The sequence below is a fragment of the Scleropages formosus genome, chromosome 25 (assembly GCF_900964775.1).
Source record: "Scleropages formosus chromosome 25, fSclFor1.1, whole genome shotgun sequence".
Taxonomy (NCBI): domain Eukaryota; kingdom Metazoa; phylum Chordata; class Actinopteri; order Osteoglossiformes; family Osteoglossidae; genus Scleropages; species Scleropages formosus.
Genome location: NC_041830.1, coordinates 5,811,880 through 5,832,660, shown reverse-complemented (window position 1 = coordinate 5,832,660; position 20,781 = coordinate 5,811,880). Strand labels below are relative to the sequence as shown.

Sequence of the window (20,781 nt, the reverse complement as noted above, 5' to 3'; positions counted from 1 at the left end):
CTTTATCCACTTGCAGTTGGAAGTCAGCGCTGAGCCAGAGGGAGGGCTCCACAGCTGCTATATAAAAAGGCAGCCCTAGAAATCAATCAGCACAAAACCGACTCTGTGATTCCTCGGGTTCTCTCCTTCTCTCTTTCTCTCTCTCTCACTCACTCTTTCTCTGGCCATTCTCTCTCTCTCTGTCTCTCCTTCTGGTGAGTGCCGCCTCCTACCCCCTCATCTTCCCAGTGTGTGTGCATGTGAGCAGAGAGAGACTGTTGTGTGTGTGGGTACGCACCTGTGTGTGTATGTTGGACCCTCTCTCTCCGACCCACTCTCGACATCTCCCTCGGGATTCTCACCTCCCTTTCACTGGCGACCAGCTCCCCCCGCAAAGCAGTCACCATTTCCACTCCCGGGAGACCCACGCTGGCAGCGCAGCCCCTGCCCCGACTCAGCATCGGGAGGAAGACCCTGGTGGCGGCTGCTGTCGGGGTCATGCTAGTCCTGGTGCTGGTCGTCCTCATCCCTGTGCTGGTGAGTTCCGTGGGCAATGATGCCAGCCACTACGAGATGCTGGGCACCTGCCGCATGGTTTGTGACCCCTACCTGAACAAGGGCACCACCACCAGCGCCAGCATTCGAGCCGAGGCCGAAGCCTTGAGCGACCACAGCATTGTACCCCCACCATCCACCCTGCTGCAGGGTCCACAAGGGAAGCCGGGTCGACCGGGGAAGCCCGGACCCCCGGGGCCTCCAGGAGAGCCTGGGCCTCCAGGACCTATGGGCCCTCCGGGGGAAAAGGGGGACACCGGGAGGATTGGTACCATAGGCCTGGGGGGAAATGGAGTTATCAGCACAGCCACCTACACCACCATCCCTCGGGTGGCTTTTTACGCTGGGCTAAAGAACCCACACGAGGGCTACGAGATCCTGAAGTTCGATGATGTGGTTACCAACCTTGGCAACAACTATGATGGCATCTCTGGCAAGTTTATTTGCAACATCCCAGGCACTTACTTCTTCATCTACCATGTGCTGATGAGAGGTGGTGACGGCACCAGCATGTGGGCAGATCTCTGCAAGAACGGCCAGGTGGGTGGCTCTTCAGTCCTCTTTGTCTGCCAACATATGCCTCACGCTGTTCCAGCTTGGCCAGTTTTTACCCTGTTTGGGTTTCTTTGTTGATGAGAATTGTTTAGAACTTAATTGTGATTAAACTGTACAGCTGCTACACAGCATTAGTGTTCTTCCCCTGGACATCTGCATTTTATTCAGACATTAAGACATTTGAAATGCGTTTTCAAAAACCCTAGAGATGGCAGCTGAACTTGATGCAGTTGGATTAAGAAATAAACCCTGAAGGATGCTGTGTAATGTGTGCAATGTATATCCCAGCCTGTAACGCACGCTGACATGCCAGATGTCCCAAGAAAGGGGGGAAAAAAAGAAAAACCTTTATGTTAGTCTGTATTACATGCACGTGGCTCACCTACATGTTTGCTTCTGTGGTCACAAGTTTAAATTTTTCTGGTTTTCTCATGGGGATTATGTACAGGAACAACAAATATACAAGCACAATATTGACTTGTAGCAATATCTTTATAACTGCTCTGCAAAAAGAAAATTACAACAAAAAACAGATTTATGGAACAAGTACATTTAAATCCAAATGTAAAAAAGTATAAAATATTAAACTGACCTGTTGCTTTCTTTATTATTGTTATAACCTCATCTCACTCTTAACAAAAGAAAAAGTCCCTAAAAGCAAAGCAAAATGATACATTTATACATAAATATATGCAGGTGGCCATTGTAATAGTAAAATGAATAGATCATTACATAAGAAATAAGTTTAGGAATTTGGTCAATCATCATTATTTTTAATAATAATTTTAGTGTAGAGAGTTTTCTCAGTAAAGACTGGTCAAACTGTGGGCTTAAGAATTTAAACTGAGAAAAATTGGAAGTTCATTTCGAAATCTTTGAGTTCAGTGTGTATGAAAACGTTTCTGAAGGACCTTCGCGTGGGGTCTAAGGCTGAACGCTAACAGGAAGTGGTAAAGAAACGCGTGCAGAGGAAAAATTTCCCTCTCAACTCATGGATGAGGTATAAAGACTAAAGTACTTCAGTCAGAGTTTTACTCAGAGGAAATTAAATGGTGAAAAGGTGCCTCTGTTGGGAATAAAATTATAAACACAACAGATTATTGCGGTGCAACTGACATCTTTAATTACTTTTACTTACCTTCATTAACCATCTTTGTTCAATTATGGCTTTTAATGTGGAATAATAAGCTCTTTTATTATTGTTTATGCATTTATGTAGCAGGGCTTTTTACTATAGTAGGCTATGTATGGAATTCCGAACAACGATCTTAATGTTACAAGGCGTCAACTCTAAACGTGACACGACCTGCTGTCCACATATTTTAAGATATTCTAATATATGTGGGTAATTATGACCCTAATTAATAGCAGTAAACAGGGACAGTAATGACTGTGGCTAAACTAAAGGGCTGGTCTTCCGTGTTTCCTTGAGTTTTGTACCAAAACAGGCTGTACCGAATGCCATTATAATAATTATTATTATCTTTATCCTGGGAATTAGACTAATTGTTTCAGAAAGTCTCTTGTAGGTAAATTAAGAGTATGTAAAGTGTATGCATGTAAGCATTGTACGGCGTATTATGATTAAGTTTGGTATTGGTGGAGTTTTAGTTTCACTTTAAGCACGTTAATGTGTCAACGTTAAGACTCTTCAGGTCCAACATTCTGACACCATAGTTAAATAAATATACAACCACTATTATTTATTACAAAACTGAATTTTCTTCAACTTTCACTTTACTATTAATGACTTGACAAATGTTTAATGAGGAGAGAAATGTTTCAGGGCCATAATTAAAGTAATTATATATGTCTTGTCATCTGAAGTGTCTCTAGGGTTTTTCATTTGTCTTCTCTGTTGTCTTTGATATTTTAGAAGTGAAACATTGTTCAAGGCATTTCTTATTTTGATTTTTGTAGCGTCGCAAGAATTACTGCACAAATTTCATTTATTTCTGTCCACACTTTTTTGAAATTCTCTAAAATGTTTTATCTGTAATTCTGAACTGTTCAGAACTCTACACTGAACAGAACACGCTGAGCATAGATATATAACTAACAATACACTATAGAACTGAACTGACTGGTTTGTCACTTCTTACACGGGTAAATGTGGTATGTTTTCTTCAGATATACAGGTAAGCGCAGAATAAATTAATAAATTAATATTTGAGTGTAACGTGATAATGGCAAGAAGATTTCTGAGGAATAAAAGATGTCAGGTATTTCACTAATTTAAGCCCCATTTGTTAAGATACATTTTAGCTCATGTAAAACCAAAAACTTGGGATAAGTAACAGTGTGGTAGATACTGCAGCTGGAAATTAAATCCAAAGCAATTTGTACAAAGCTACTATTGTGAGGCATCCAAGTCCAGTCCTGTGGAACAATGATGTTTTTGTTTGTGTATGAACAAGTGTAACAGTGACATCATACAGATATTCTTCGATATCCACTGTGTTTCTATTATTCAATTTTTTTTCTGTTGAAAGTTAGAGTAAAAGCACCTACATACATATAAACCACTTTTTTTTTTTCTTTCAAAATCATAGTTTAAATTCCCTGCTGGTTAAGAATTCTGCATCTCTGTGTAAACGATCTTTGATTGTTTCAGATGCTCTACTGTAAATAAGTCATGAAAAATGTGACCGGTTCCTTTGCAATCAGAAGAGAGGATGAAGGTAGTGTGGTGCTCTACATACATATATTTTTAATGCTCAAATTAACCTACGACCGTGTGAACCGCGTTCACTGTACAGCTTGGGCATCTTAAGTCAGAATATGGTTGGCACCTTGATTTTATAATTTTCTACAATCTCTCTTCTAAACACAACCCCTTTGAAATAACACGCAAGGTATAAAATTGTTGACTTAATAAACTGTTGATGAAGCCGAGCAGATGTTACGTTAAACGCCTTCTGTTCATGGCTCATTGTTCAGGAAAGCAGGGACATATAAATCAGATGCGCAATATTGCTCGCAGGGGAGAGCTAATGCTTACAAAATGTAAGGTGTTTACATAATTAAAACCCAATCAGACCTTATGAAGAAGAACGGCAGAGACCGCAAAGTAGCCTTTTAATGGGGGCTTTGAAACTGAGAGGTTTAGAGAAGCGTGTAACTATGATTGGAGCAGTGTATCAATTAGTTCTCCTCAACGCGTGTACTCGAGTTTATTCTGATGAGCTGTGCAGAAATCACATAGCAAAAGTGAGGGCCTGGTGCATGTATTTGAGGAGTTTGGACTTGTTCACGATCATTTCTGCGAGGGATAGACAAGTTACTTGGTTTTCCCTAAAGTGGTGTGCATTGAAAAGCTGACTTGCTTCTGTCCCAGACTGTATGCTGGACATTGATGACATTGATGCCCTTTTATTGATAATTCTGTTACCCTCTCCACACATACAGAATGCTCTCTGGTTCTTAACCCCCCCACAAATTTCTTTCACTACAGTGACTTCTAGCTTTTGCAAGTCTTGCTTTTCTGAGCTTGACAATGGAATAATAAAAGCAAATCCACTGCGAGGTGCTTCAGAGAAGTTCCATTGAACCAAAATCTTCTCGCACTTAATTAAAAACCTTGAACCAGATCCAAAATATGTTTGCATTCTTTTTTCTGTTCCCCTTTTGAAATATTATTATCCTTCTCAAAACCTTTTTAGACTTAATTAAACCAATCACTTCACACGCCAATGTCTCTAGGGGCCCAGGGTGAATAATTACTCTATCTTCATATTTCATAAGGTCGACAATTCTCCCTAATCGCAAGATACAAATGCCTCTTCGGTGGCAATTACAACTCCCGTTCTCGATGGTCTTGACGTTGCTCCCTGTCTGTCTTTACTCAGACTCTCAGAACCCCAATGTAGATGGTATGTTTGTTTTTCAGACGTCATTTAATAAGAGGTTTGGATATTTTGACAAGCATTCATGCTTTGCATTCATGTCACATTTCAGAATTATACATATTAATATGAATGCTGCTACTATGAGATGGCATTAGAGTTAGAATTAGAATGCCATTTTTAGTTCCAGATGATATTTTCATTCTCCATCAAGGTCGTCAGTTTGTATCAATCTGTATTGGTGCTTACTAATAATACACGTCCATATCCTGGTCTAATATTAGGAGTTGTGATAGCTAGTGAGCAATATGTGAAGTTTTTTTACAGCTTAAAATAGATGACCAGGTTTTTCCTTACCTTTTCCTATAACATTCTCTAAGATATTGAGTGTATATTGAACATTTTGAAGAGTAAGGATCTATTTGGTGTGTTTGAACCATTACGTTAATTTATGTATTTTTTGATATTCATTTCTGTTGCATCTTTCTAGTTCATTATCTGTTTTTTTCTCTCTCTAGCTGATACAACTGAAAGTAAGCAAAACTGTCCTGCAACAGAATTTTGTATTTCCTATATTTAAAGTAGCATTTATGAAACTGGTACTTATTTTTCTGTGAGGCTCTAACAATACGAACGATATACAAACGATATATTCAATTCATTATTTATAATTATGTAATTATGTAAAAAGTCCATATTGTCCATAAGAAAACATTTAAAATGCCAAACTCATTTTACATGCCATTAATACATCAAAATAATATTAGGAATACTGCAATAGGTTATTAACTCAATAAAATATCCACCTGACTTAGTAGCTGAAAACATTCACTATCCATCTCAAACGCATGGAACGAATGCAGCCTCACTCACTTTAACTGCTCGCACTGCTAAGGGTCATTGCAGTCCAAAGCTTATCTCAGAATCACTGTGTGCAAGGCTAGGAGGAACACCATTTGAAGTTGGCATGACTTGTACTTCTTGCCATGTTTGCTGCTAGCATAAGAGTTTGGGGTTGTACTTTTGGGGTGGCATGATGGCACAGCGGGTAGTGGTGCTGTCTCACAGTGCCTGGGTAGTGTGAGAGGGCGTGGGTTCGATCCCTGATCAGTCTGTGTGGAGTTTGTATGTTCTCCCCATGTCTGTGTGGGTTTCCTCTGGGTGCTCTGGTTTCCTTCCACAGTCCAAAGATGTACTGTACAGGTTCACCCATAGTGTGTGAGTGATAAAGAGAGAGTGTGTTCCACTGATGTATGGATGAGTGACCCAGTGTAAGTAGTGTATCTAGCAGTGTAAGTCACCCTGGTGAATAAGGTGTGTGGGCTCATAACACTTTACAGAGTTCATTGGAAGTTGCTTTGGAGAAAAACAACTGTAAATGTTTGACTGAGATGGTTACCTTAGAACCATAATTGGAAAGTACTATAATTTGGGAATGAAATCTTAACACTGGAATATGGGAAAAATGATAAAAACATTAATTTTGAAGGCGGTTTTGATGATTGATCTTTTTAACACTCTCCAAGTATCCACACAGATGATGACAGTGCTTTTAAATTATGAATGTGACAACAGTGTAAAATATGCAAGACGTCAGAGGAAATATGGTACCATGCAAATAAAATCAAAAAATCAGCTTTTGCAAGCAAAGACGATACACAAGACCCTCATCACGTATTGAATGGCTGCATCACTTTGCTGTAAAGGTATAGCTCATCATTCTATGAAAAAGCTGGATGTGCAGACCTGCCATTTTTGGGGGAAATTGTAAAGATATCCTTAGCGTTGGTTTACCTTTGAAGCCCAGAGAAGTTTATTCATAAACAGGTGATTTTGCTACCCAGTACTGCTGGTAAGAAAGGAAAGTTTTTACTTCCTCAAAAGATGGTAAAACTAAATAGACTACTATGGAACTACAGACACAAATGTTTAATAGCCGGCGCTATCCGATAACCCTCTGGCTGCATTGCTGGAGGTGGGCAACATGACCGTAATCAGGATAACTGCTAATAGTTGATTATGTGCAGATCAAAAGCTGAGAAACTGATCCTCAGCATTGTGCATTTGCATTTGTTTCTTATTAATAAGAATGCAACTTGCATCTGGAGCTCTAAAACTTTGAAAGGTGAAAAAATCAACCCATGTTATCTGGTATCTGTGAGATGTCTTAAGATTTTAGCCCTAAAGGCTTAAAACTGCTCCAAAATCTTATACATAGTTCCTTCTTTTTTTCCTTACAGACAATTCTTTTTCTTATTTAAAATACTATATTTTTTGCTAACTAGCAACAACTTTTCGATAATATACTAAACTGTGAAATCAATTCAAAGAAATAAACTGGTAAAAATAAACTCTCATGAAAGATAACTTGACAAGCTATGTTTATACGTGTGGTAACTTGACCAGCAATGTCTAATTCTTTTTTCTTTATGATTTTGAGAAGTAAGCGGAGGAAGATGGATGAATGGATGGATGGATGGATTTTGAGAAGTGAAATGTTATGATGGTATTAAATGATAATGTCCTCTACAGGTCAAAAGTGTGGCTACACCTTGGTAATAGTTGCATGGGATGAACTGGATAGAAAAGTGAAAGTAAAGCAATCCACCAAAGCCCCATGTCTATTGCAATTCCTGCGGAATAGGCGGTGATGTGATGGAAGGAAGTGACGTAGTGGTTCGAACTTCTCCGCTCAAAGGACCCAGGTTTAAATCCAACCATCTGTAGAACCCTTGAGTAGGTTTCTTACACTAAAGTGCACCAGTAAAAATTACCCAGTCGTCTAAGCGGGTAAATAATATCAGGTCGCTTGTAATTGCAAGTTGCTTTGAAGAAAAGTATTAGCAAAATAAGAAAATGTACTTTCTGAAATTATGTGGTAACCTATTTACCAAATTCCTTGTGAAAAAAAAATTACTGATACTTTACTTTATATAATTAACATGTGAAAAGTATTTGTCTTCAAATGCTTTCCAGAAAAATTATGAACAGTATTGGGAGGAAATCTCTGTTGTATATCATTTAATGTTCACAGGCTGTCATTATTTAGGATATACATGCATTACTCTATTCAAATATGTTTCAATATCGTGGATATTCTGATCATGTTTTGTGCAGCTACTCGTGTGATGAACATTGGTTTATATGGTGGAAAGAAACCAACTGTACTTAAGAATCACACGTCTGCATCTAAGTGTCTCTTTCTCCTAATTTATTGTACAAATTGTATTTTCTGTAAGATGTATGTTGGTTTGGAGAAAGGCGTCTGCTGAATAAATGTAAATGTTTCGTAGATTATCTTTTTAGGGCTTTATTATATTTTAAGGAAATCATATTCTATTGTTATTCTATTGTTTTTCGTAAAAATAGCTGTAATTGGCTGAAGTGAAAATGAAATAGATAAGACAATCTAAATAACGGAGGAGGTGAGCAAAACTCCAGACTGTATCTCTGAAGTCTTGGCCGGTGACATTCATTAATTCAGTATTTCTTTAAGCTAATGAGACAGAAGATGGGTCATTTGTTAGCTTTCTTGTCATCACATTCATTGCTCAGCCTCCACCACAAACAAATTAAGAATATTAATGTTTCTGTTAAAGGGCAACTTCGAAACTGTTTTTGAATGAATAGTCAGTCTCTTAAGCATACCTCTGAAAAAGACGACATGAGGGATGTGCTACCTGGCCTCAACCTCAACCCTCCCGTGCAAAAAGGTTTATTGTGCTTCCCGCATTTGTGTATAATTCCAATTGCAATTACTAATATTGCTGATCTTTCCCAGTATCTGACAAGTTTTCTAATGTGGAATGTGCTTCTGTGTACTTTGAATTGTGTGTCAGAAAGAGGTTTCTAAATATATAAAAGCAACTGTGAAAGCTGTTACCCTTCTGCAGTACTTCTAAGGATCAAATTCATAAACATTCATCTTTCAGATGAATTTGTTACATGAACATTTTCGCGTTAGCACTTGTATTCTGAGAAAGTAAACTGATGTGTAACAGAGAGAGAGTGCACTTAACAAAATCATACTGTATTAAAGTAGAAATTACCAAGATTATCGCGCCATCATTTTGTTATACAGAACAGTCTATAAATCAAAATCATATACAAGTGGCTTCCTCTTAAATTATTTAATGTAAAGGTTTCTTTTTACAACAATATATTAATATTCATAATTATTTACTTTAAGGGGGGGGCGCGGTGGCATAGTGGGTTTGGCTGGGTTCTGCTCTCTGGTGGGTCTGGGGTTCGAGCTCCACTTGGGGTGCCCTGTGATGGACTGGCGTCCCATCCTGGGTGTGTCCCTTCCCCCTCCAACCTTGTGCCTTGTGTTGCTGGGTTAGGCTCCAGTTTGCCGTGACCCCGCTTCGGAGAAGCAGTTTCAGCAAGTGTGTGTGTGTGTGTGTGTGTGTGTGTGTGTGTGTGAGAGAGAGAGAATTATTCACTTTAAAGGGAAACATATGATCAACATGTGCTGTAATGATTAAGAGCAACAATTTCAGTCCTGGGGGTCTTTAGTACATTTCAGCAAATTGGTTAAGCTAAATTGCTCCATTATAATATATGATACTTTAAGTGCTTTTTATAATCCTGTTTGAATAAAAGTTTCAAAGTATAAGTCAGATTTTCCAAGGTTAAATCAAATGTCCCAAATGATGACACCACTGCAATTTTATATATCACATTGAATTATAGAACCTGATGGAGAAGCTTTCAAATTGTCTGGCTGATTTTCGTTTCAAATTTAAAACGAGGATAAGAATGAAAAAACAAATTAAGATTACAACAAATCTCGACATTGCTCAAACAAAAAAATGACAGGTCTGAATTAAACGTTTCTATATCCAGATGATTAGTGAATAAAACTCGATTTGTACAGCTGTTCCATGAGGCACAGGAAATACTAGAAAAGGTGTTAATTTCCCAGCACAGAATATGGAAAGCAAATGTAATGTGTTTGCATCCAAATTTCTCCTTCTGATTTAATACACTCATTGTATTTCTATCTGAGATGTATGTCACTTTCGAGAAAAGTGTCTGCTAAATGAATAAATGTAAATGTAAAAAAAAAAAAAAAAAAAAAAGGATAGAGTAGCAAATAGGATATGGGTTAGGCAATAATACAAATGACAATTCTTTTTGAACCTACCAGCCATGATCAAAATTGGCTAACGCTGGAGCTTATGAAGATATAATTCTAATTTTAGTCAATATTCGTTATGTTTTATCATGAGGTTTAATAAACTTTTTTTAGAAAATACATTTAAATGTTACAATGTTGATCGATATTGACTTGAAGGGCGCTATTAGCAAGGAAAAAGGGTACAAATCGGATTCTTTTACCCTTCAAAAGGCATTTCCATAGGAACCTGACAGATGGAAGGTTGCTAAAGCAGTTGGAACATGTATTGTTGACTGTCAAAAGGCAAGGGGTCATCTTTCCTCCAATCTAATTTAGAAAGATGCACCTGCAGCACAATGGTGTCTGACATGACTTTAAGAAACTGACAAAAAAAAGGAGTGACACAGACACACACACACACACACATGCACACTTGCGCAAACATCTTCCGTGTAGATCAGACCTTTACATGCTCATCCTGCCACCAGTTTGACACATCCATCCTTATAGTGTCACTGCAGCGGCTTCTGCCTCCAAAATCTGAGTTCTTAATCACCTCAAGGTCAAGATTTGGGAGAAGCTGTCAGTGGCCTCCGCTCATTTATCCAAGGTGATTCGGACAACCTTTTACGTGCTATCATTTTGTAGACTATAGTTTTTCTTTTTTTCCCCCCCCCCAGAATTTTTTGAATTCTCGATTTAAAAAAGTTCTGGTTAAGTATCTTGATCAAGAATATAGCAGCAGTTTAAAAACCTGCGACTGGGTTCCTCATTTCATAAAACTGCATAAGAAGGTTATAAGGAAAAAACACCAAATAAGAAAATGATTAATTCTGAAAAGGCTTAAAGTGCTTCGTCACCCTTTTTTGTTACGTCTTCTCCATAAACTGAAAAAGAATTATTGTAACAAGGTAACACTTCGTGCGGAATAAAGTCATTCAATTTCAAGCAGCATTCTTTAAACCTAATTGTGACAAAACGCTGCGGAATTCACAGTTTCTCAGCACCGTTCTAGTATTAGTGTAAATTGTTACAGTTCCCATGTAGTATTGGGCTATTTTGTGATGATAATTTAATGGATTATACAGTTCTTAGCAAATGATTGCTGTCAGGCTTTGGATTTATAAATTGCCAGTGATGAATTGTAGCAATCAGTCAGCAATAATTAATATTTCATACATCAAACCCAATAGAAGTACCACTTTAGAGCATCCTCACTGGTGTTTTTTAAGTCTGTCACTCCACTAAGGTTTCAGGTTTGAAACTCCATTGTGTCACGTGTACAATCTGTGACAAAGAGACCCAAGATACGAAAAAAAAAAATCACCCTTTATATGTAGATTAAATGTGTCAGGTTATTTTTTGGTTCCCAGTGACACCTAAAGTTGATCATACGTTTTACTGATTTCAGATGAGTAAAACAGGTATTTCCAGAAATATTTCACACAAAGAAGACCTGCAGTGAGCAGAGTGAAAAGAAGCAGAATATGAAGATGTGTCTCTGTGCTCATCCCTCTCAGGTGAACATGGATGTTACGCTTTCATGGCGTGAAAACTGAACTGAAATCAAAATACGTCTAAAAACGCTTTTATAAAAACGACTAAATAACTAAACGATCGTGTTAGGAGTCAAACGGGTAAAAGAAAAGTGTAGTTGCACAATATAGCTCTTAACAGTTTAACAGCTGAAAAAGCTTGTATTTGCTATATTAATCATTCGTATTTATTAGCAAGTCTTATTTCTCTCATAAAATTTAGCCTTACCATGACAACCATGGAAGATGGTACAGCTCTTTCACAAACTACTCCTGGTGGCTCAATGCCCACCTGGAGTGACAAACAGAGCTCACTAATGAGGTCATCTGGTAGTGCAGTGATTTATGTTACTGCTGTTGGACCCTAAGTTTGCAGGTTTGATCCTCTTCTCCAGCGTTTGTGCCATTGAGGGAGGTACTTACCCTGCATTCCTTCAGTAAAATTACCCAGCTGTAGAAATGGGTAAACAATTGTAAGTTGGGCTGGAGAAGGGCAGTGTGGTGGTGCAAGGTGTTTGGCCGGGGCCTGCTGTGTGCTGGGTTTTGGGTTCGAGTCCTGTTTGGGGTGCCTTATGGCAGACTGGTGTGTTGTCCCCCTGTGTTGCCTGGTGAGGCTCTTGTTTGCTGCAACCTTGCTTGGGACTAGTGGCTGTGTGCTTTGGAAAAAAGTGTCAGCTAAATGTGTAAATGTGATTGACTAATAACAACAACTAAACCTGTACTGAGAGAGTTGATGCTTGGCCCTTTTCTTAAACTCCTACAAACCTCCATGCTGCTCCCACCGCCCCACAGCCATTCCATCCCAGACTGTTTTCTGTTAATACTGTCCCTGAGGGACACTCAGTAACAAAGGGAATCCCCACAGCAAACTCAAAGCCAAATTAACACTATCTTAAGCATTCCAGTAATGCCAGTACAGTGATTTAATAAATCTAACTGTATGAATTAGTACTTATGTCACTAAAAAATTGACCCTGGATACTAACCTAAAACAATGCGACAGATTAGATTATGACCAGAACTCGTATGCAGCCTATATCTATGCTACTTCGAACATCCTTTAACAGAACAATAAGATAAATAAGCAAACAACAGCTATTTTTTTAAATAATCAGAACTAGTACACAAGTTTAATACATATGTTTTGTTTATAGCTTCCAATATATGCTCCATAAAATTAATCTGATTTCTCTAACTGTACAGCACAGCAAATTTCAGCTGCACACAGACCTTGAAAATATTTCATAAAAAAAAGAAATGCCTATAGAAGCCCTCTTGTATAATGAGTATGTTATGACTTTATGTGCTTAAGGGCCATAGTTCATGTCTATATTCATTTCTAATATTGAGTTTCAGCTGAGAATAGCATGCTTCTCTTGCACATACTGATGATGGCTCCAAGATTTAATCACAATAGTAAACAAGGAGCCCGAGCTTCTCATTATAATAGCTCTCCAAGCTGACATCTCAAATTAATATCAATTGCCTGTATCTACTGTTTATCTTGACTTACCAGAATCCGCGTAAAGGAAAAATAAAGAATGTTTGTTATTTGAATGTACCTAATTATTCTGTGCCGCTGTTCCTCGACATTTTATTATTTTCAAATTCCTTTATGTAAAAAAATGAACACGTTTTCGGACGGCACGAACCCAGATAACGACAGGAACACAGCATTAGGTCTTCTCTGAACGTTGAAAATCTAAGTAGATTTAGCTTTGCCATGGCAAAGTGTTTTGTCCAGTATCAGGACTGAAGATGTTAACTCTCATGTCTCCATATCTCCATCTACAGTGAATATGTGATCACGGATGGAGCTCCAGTCTGGTTCAGAAACATCTGAATATAAATATCAGCCAAAGTAACTGAAAGTGTATTACGCAAAGGTTAAAGGCCAGTGGGAGTGATGCTAGTGAAAAGCTGAAGTTACTCTGAGGCAGGTCAGGTGAACTTGAAACAGTTGTTCATGCTTTGAATAAGAATTCTTGCCATTATAGCTGTGTACAGCAAATTAAATTTCCAGTCCTTTCACATTTTCTTGCTAATGAGAAGATGAAATCAATATTTAGGTGTTGGTTACATGAAATCTGTGTCTGTGTTGGCATCTTGCACTTTAAATTGTCTTTCAGAGAAAAGGAATGCAAGGTTATTTTCAGTTTTAGCAAGGCAAAGAAAGTCTAAATCACACAAGTCCAGGTTCAAACCTTCTTTGGGAAATGAGAAACTTGACTTTGAAACACCTTTTGCATTTCTTCATTTAGCAGATGCTTTTCTCCAGAGCGACATCCAATGAAATTAATCTAATGTTATGAGCCCACACACCTTATTCACCAAGGTGACTTACACTGCTAGAGACGCTACTTACACTGGGTCACTCATCCATACATCAGTGGAACACACTCTCTCTGTGTGAACCTAAACAGCATGTCTTTGGAGTGTGAGAGGAAACCAGAGCACATCCATACATCAGTGAAACACACTCTCTCTGTCACACACACACGATGGATGAACCTGAACAGCATGTCTTCGGATTGTCGGAGGAAACCAGAGCACCCGAAGGAAACCCACACAGACACAGGGAGAACATGCGAACTCCACACAGACTGAGCGGGGATCAGACTCACGTCCTCTCGCATCACCCAGCCAATATGAGACAGCTGCACTACTTGCTGTGTCACCATGCTGCCCTTTTAACATTCTGATCATCATCTCCTCAAAATTCCTTTTACATTTTAGGTCCTGTCTCCATAAAATGTACAGATTTTCTTCATTATAATCATGCACAAAAATAAAAGAAATTGCCCATCAGATACGCATTATTAAAGTTGTGATTATAGGGCCTGCAAAGCAAAACACACAAACCAGTTTACTCCCTTGCTAAAGTAGACCCATGACCAGCATACAACATACTGCAGACGTGAGCGGAGAATGCAGTACCTAATATGCATTGCAGATGCAGCGGTGATGTGGCTTGGAGATACAGATGATGTGTCCCCACTGCCCTTGGTCTTCACAAACTGGCTGGATTCAGAGGCTCAGAAGTCATATGTCTAAGGCAAGGGCTCATTTCTCTTTTTTTCTCTCTGTGTGACTTATCTCTCTTCTATCTCTCTATCTGAGCCCAGCTGTATTCTCTACTGTATTCTGAGTGGCCGTCCCAGTTTCCAAAACTACTGATTCACTTTTGCAGCTTTTACAAGAAATAGAGATGCTCTCCTTGCTTTGGAGTGTAGCAATATAGATGCTGTCCAATCCGTACTTACAAGTTAGAGATTTATGTAAGTTTCCTGAAAGATTTGGGAGTTCGGAAATGAAAATGACATCCAGCTGTTACTGTTACCAACTCTCTATAGTACATTTTGAATGAGTTGGACAAGTGGTTAACTAACTACTGTGAGTGAGTGAGTAGGTGAAGCAATAAAGGTTTAACGTGCACAAAAGACACGGGGAGACCGGAGGTAGTACCCAGTACTACAAGTATGGGTCAAGCGTGGGTGCGACCTTCATCCTTGGGGCAAATCCAGTGTTGTTGTCGGAGGTCAAACTGGAGGAGGGATCAGGATGCTAGGAGCAGGAGTCAGGGCAGTTATCTCTACATGATTCCGCAACTCAGATGGGGTAGAGAGGCCTCCTTTACACTTGCTCCTAATTCCTGCAAGGTACGCCCTGCTGAGGTGTGGTCCTGGGATGTGACAAGGTTGAAATGATGTAAAAATATGAGCTACTCAAATGCTTATTGAACACAACCTGAAAACGTAATGGTTCTGATGTTCTCAATATCTTTTTTCTGTACAATTTAACAACAATGCAATGGTTGTGCTCCCGTTAATCATACCTAACAATAATTTGCTTCATAAAAGTAATTTCACCTGTCAAAAACTCATAGCGCACAAAAAGTTAAAACAGAGGACAGTGAAAAACCTACCAAACCTACCAAAAATGTAATCTTCTCCAAATAAATGAGAAAGCGCATGAAAACTACAAAAGAATGTGCATATTGTGAAATAACTTCTCTTATTTCTTTCAAAGAATTCAACTTCTGTTTCAGGCTGTATTTTATGATCCACACCAGCCCTTAGACCCCAACAATGTTTTTTTACATATCACTTTGACCAGCCATGTTTTACTTTAGTAGAAGGTAAAATGTCTGTCCTTTCGCTCTAACATGGAGCCGTTATTTACTCCTGGGATCCCATCCCTTCACCTGCTTACAGGGTATTTCCCCACAATTAATTTTTTTTTTGCCTCATATTATTATTTCCTTGCTCTCCTCTGGTCGCTTCCAATCTGCATTCAAAACAGCCCACATCTCACTGCTGTTACATGCCCACCGTAGACCCAGATTCAATCTATAATTACAGGCCAGTCTCTCTTTTCCCTTTTCTCTCAAAAACTCTAGAATGTGCAGCTTTTAACAAGTTATCTCTATTGATTGCCCAGAATGATCTCCTTGATGATTATCCATCTGGATTCAGGACTGGCAATTCCACCAAGACTGTATTATGGATTTAATACCTTCTTGTAGTGCTGAAAGAACTTACCCATCTTACTAGTCTTCCCCATCAATCATACCAAGTGATTTGGCATGACTCCCTGTCTTCCTTTCAGTCTGCTTCAACTGGTGTTCCACAGGGCCCTGTGCTGGTCCTGTTACACTTTTCCATTTACACCTCTGCCATCAACTGTAACTCTTGAATTCTCCTATCTCTGCTGTGTTGATCATACCCTGCTTTTCTCTTTTTTCTCATGCAGCTACATCCTCTTTTACCACAGTTTGTCTCTTGTGCATTTCTGCATGGACAACTGATAAACATTTACAAATCAATCTCTCAAAGACCAAGATGTTTAATCTCTCAGCACTTCCACCTACCTACTGGGATTTCTCTATCAAACTGGACAATTTGCTCATTTCAAATGAATCAAGGTCAAGAGCCTGGGAACAAGTTGACTCTAATTTCTGCTTCTCCCAACACATTGATGATACATTCTGCATGTCCGCTGGATCTTCTCTTACCTCACAATACACTCTAGGTAGCTTCTGGTCCAGGCCATGGTAATATCCCACCTGGATCACTGCAATTACCTCCTGTTTGGACTTCCAGACTCCAGTAGCAGACCTCTTCAAATGGTCCAGAATGTTGCAGCAAGAATGATGTTTGACCTGTGAAAATGTTTCCCTGTATCTCTCCTCCTCATCTCTTTCCATTTGCTTCCTGTGGCTAGCCATATTAGATTCAGATTATGGCTAATATCTCTGTTTCCCAATTCTGGCAGGACCTGATGACACCCCTGCCATGATACCAATGGTCATTTGGTGGTCTACCTCACAAGAGGTCCAAATTCAAAACCCTGAAGGTTCTTGGTTCTGGCACCAATATGGTGGAATGAACTCCATCTTTCACTCAGAATTGCTGAACCCCTCTAAGCAAAGGTCTCAAAGCACATTTCTTTCTAAGCCACTTCTTCCCGACCACATATCTGCTCCATAAACCTACACTACATTAATCGTTTAATTTAAAAAAAAAAAAAAAAAAAAAACTCCCTGCTAATTCTACATGTTATGTATGGCAGCAAAAATGTAGCCTAAGACTAACTGACTGTAGTTTGAGAATTGTGCCTCTATCTCTACATCTCTTGGCCACAGACTGAGTACTTCCTCTGAGCTCCAGCTTAGGAGAAAGAAAAAAGTAAATATGGAGTGTTGTCATTGACAATTAGCTTGATATTTAGCCTGCTTTTTATAGTAACTAATAGATTTAGACAAGCACACAAGTTATATCTTCAATGTATTAATTCCATACATTACATTCCTCTAGTTCATTACTAACACTGTCAAAATAAACTCCACCTAGACAAGTCTGGTTTGTCCTGAAAGACACCAAAATTCATGCACCTTAAAAAGGGTGGAACAGGCTGTCCAGAAATAAGCACTCTTGACATATTTTGTTTTAAGAGAATCGCCAAATGAGGCAAGAAATGTGTGCAATCACTGCAAATTCAATAATCTAAAAATAGGTATAATTAACGCATAATGTACATAATAATGAAACATTGGCTCTGAGTATTTTAAGAAGGAATTTTAAATGTTTACATATCATATTTAATTTTTTTGTTACTATAAAGATGTGTCAACATACATTTTTATGCTCTATCGAATAATTGTCAGTTCCGTCATCCGTGCAGCTAGATGCCATCTCCTGTTATGTTCATCCTTCAAAAAGTTATGCACAAACAAACAAGTGCAGGATGAAGTGTCGTCTCTGATATGTAGTTTCCTGATCTTGGAAATTTATCACAACAGTCCAATTACTTGTTCTAGTGTCACAAAAGGCTGCAGCACGTATTATAGATTTTTTTTTTTTAAATTTAAATTTGTAAACTTTTTCATGCACTCCAATGTTCAGTGGTGTAAGAAAAAGGTTTAATACCAAAAAATACTGAATTTCACACTAGTCAAATGCTACACTGTAGCATTCTATATAAAGTGGCATTTGTCATGTTTTGTATTTGTCATGAAGAGCATAAGCGCAAATTAGCTAATATGTGCAAAGTATAGAGTAGATCCAAAAGCGTGTTATCAGCAAAAAAAACCGGTCAATTAAGCTCTATTACTACCATGCACATTAAATTGGGTATTAAGTGCTCATATCAGATTTGGTGACATAAATGTTTATTATTAAGTTTTTTGTTGTTGAAAGATGTCGAGACTACAAAGACCATCAGGCGGAAAATGCTGTTGTGAAATGGCGTTGCTGGAAAGGCGGAGATGTTAATGTCCAATTAAACATTTGCAATATTGAGTTAAATGTGGTGACAGCCAGATAAGTTCACATTGACCTGTTTGAAATTTTTTGACAGAGATTATGAATTTTCATCTTAACTTTATTCCATGACAGTGCAGTAATAACTGATTGGAGGGATCAAAATTTATATGAATTCTACAATTAATTTTCGTGTTGCATACTTCAAAGACAATTAAAATCATCGTAGAAAATAATGTAAAATGAACATTGGAACACTTATTACAGTATGTCGACAAATGAGATCTGCAGCAGTTTTCAAGATACTCTCTGTCTCTGCAGGTTCGAGCCAGTGCCATTGCGCAGGATGCTGATCAGAACTACGATTACGCCAGCAACAGTGTTATCCTGCATTTGGATGCTGGCGATGAAGTATACATAAAGTTGGATGGTGGCAAGGCGCATGGGGGCAACAACAACAAGTACAGCACTTTTTCCGGGTTCATCATCTACGCTGACTAATGGAGAATTGTGGGAAGCATCCAGATGAGAGCACTGTTCTGGTTCTGATTCTTTTTCCAGTTTTTTTTTTCTCTGTCTGTCTCTCAGAAATCTCTACAATCTCTTCGAGAATTGATTTCATTTTTTCAGAAAGCTCTGGGTCGTGCTCGGTCCCTTTGCTGTCATTCTTCCAACCGGCATATGATTACGCCCTAATGTTTTCTTTTAGAAAGAAATTTGCTAGATATGCAAAAGCCCAGCCTGCTCTTCAAGTGGAATTGATGTTGGCCCTTTGATCCAGTTCCAACGGACTGAAGAGTCATTTATTAATGTCTATATTCTTCCGTTGTGTATCAGTATTTCTTTGTAAAGTGTATAAAAAGAGAATGTGCAGAAATCATTGCAGCTGTTGGTGTGTAATATTTCTTCAGCCCTGTTTGGGTGGGATAAATTAAAGCTAAGGCATGCTTTCTGACTGAGGCTTGGAAAGAGATGCAGCTTTTATTCTTGTTTTTTTTTGCAAAACCAAACGATTTTCTTCCCTCACTATATGAAGTTATTTATCTAGCTGTTCTGATTTTTGCATTTAAAATAATGCTATCTTGTGGATACATATTGGTCAAAGATGTTTTATGTGTTTTTCGAGCACATGGGGCCATATGTCAGAATGTTGTTAACACAGAACATATTTTGCAGGTAACGTTGTACCCAAAAGTATTGCTGCAAAATCATGCAATACTGTGTCCAGCACAGTGTCCAGCATCTTGACCACTTCCCCTGGTTGGTGATCATCAATCAGATGGTAGTCCAGTCCATTTGGTTTCATAGAACACCACACACTGAACAACATCCTAGCGTTTCTCTAGTACACCTTGACATATGTCTTGCAGTGTTGTAACCTGTGCTTCGTTTTTCAAGACAATGCTGGGACACAATCTAGCTGAACCAGTATAGAGTATTTATCAAAATTTGAATGTTAAAGGCCATGACAGTAAAGCAAGAGGTTTTCCCAACAATGGAACCCCTGAACAGTATCAGTCCTAGAAGCATATCTGATGATACGCATTTCACATGGTGATATTTATTCAGCACATACAATTCATGTCAAGTCAGCCACTCTTAACAGGAGTTCAAAGTCTTTGTTTCTTTGCTCTCTTGAACACTACTGCTGTTAATCTGATTGGGCTGAAGGGGACTGACATATCTTCGTTCTTCATATTTTTTTTTAAATTGCATAATTTGGTGAGCGCGTGCATGAATATGTACGGAGCACTTCTCGGTGCGCCTGAGAGTATATATGCCGTTTATCAACATTACTTTTCTCATAAGAGCTGATGCTTCAAACAATCAAAAGTCATTTAATGAGCAAATGATGAAATTGCTGTGGAGAAAAGGGCATCTGAATAGCGACATGAATACTTATTGCTTGTAATCTGTTGTTCATCCTTGTCTTTTGTTACTTATTTTTCTTTTTTCTTTTATTTTTTAATTGTTGAATAAATTTGAATAAGAATTGAATTTGGATTTTTTTGTTTATAAAATTAAATAGTTTAATAGCGTACATAAGAGTGTATGTATATGTGTACATACTTATATCTTAACACTTTTATAATATATATAATGCATACAGTATATATAAAATATTCAAAAATAAGCATTAAAACAATGAGCATTAAAATGAAAGGATAGAAACAAAATCCAAAGGAGAGTCATCATGCATTGTGTGTTTTGTATTGTAAAGTACAACAGTGTGCATGACTCAGTTCTGATTCATTTAAGATAAATGATATTGATATACTGTTCGCAAACAAACAAACAAACTAAATTCAGTGCACTCTTTTCCAATACTTTTGCAAATCAGTATTAGTAGCCAGATGGTAACTGACAGTTTACCCCTCCTCCAAATATGATTCTATATGCTATTTCTTGAAACAAATTCCTTAAAACAT

At 38.3% G+C, this 20,781-nt stretch overlaps 1 protein-coding gene across 1 annotated transcript; it reads left to right on the top strand.

Annotated features, from left to right (window-relative positions):
- The first annotated feature begins 249 nt into the window (after positions 1-249).
- On the top strand, positions 250-19,116 carry c1ql1l (complement component 1, q subcomponent-like 1-like). The gene is made up of 2 exons (XM_018741927.1): positions 250-1,074; positions 18,674-19,116. The coding sequence occupies exons 1-2, from the start codon at positions 478-480 to the stop codon at positions 18,851-18,853; spliced, it is 777 nt and encodes a 258-aa protein (XP_018597443.1). The 5' UTR covers positions 250-477; the 3' UTR covers positions 18,854-19,116.
- The last annotated feature ends 1,665 nt before the right edge of the window (positions 19,117-20,781 follow it).

Coding starts and splice junctions, on each gene's coding strand:
- c1ql1l (XM_018741927.1), top strand. CDS start 478: ATGCTAGTCCTGGTGCTGGTCGTCCTCATCCCTGTGCTGGTGAGTTCC. Junction 1,075..18,673: donor ATCTCTGCAAGAACGGCCAG/GTGGGTGGCTCT, acceptor CTGTCTCTGCAG/GTTCGAGCCAGTGCCATTGC.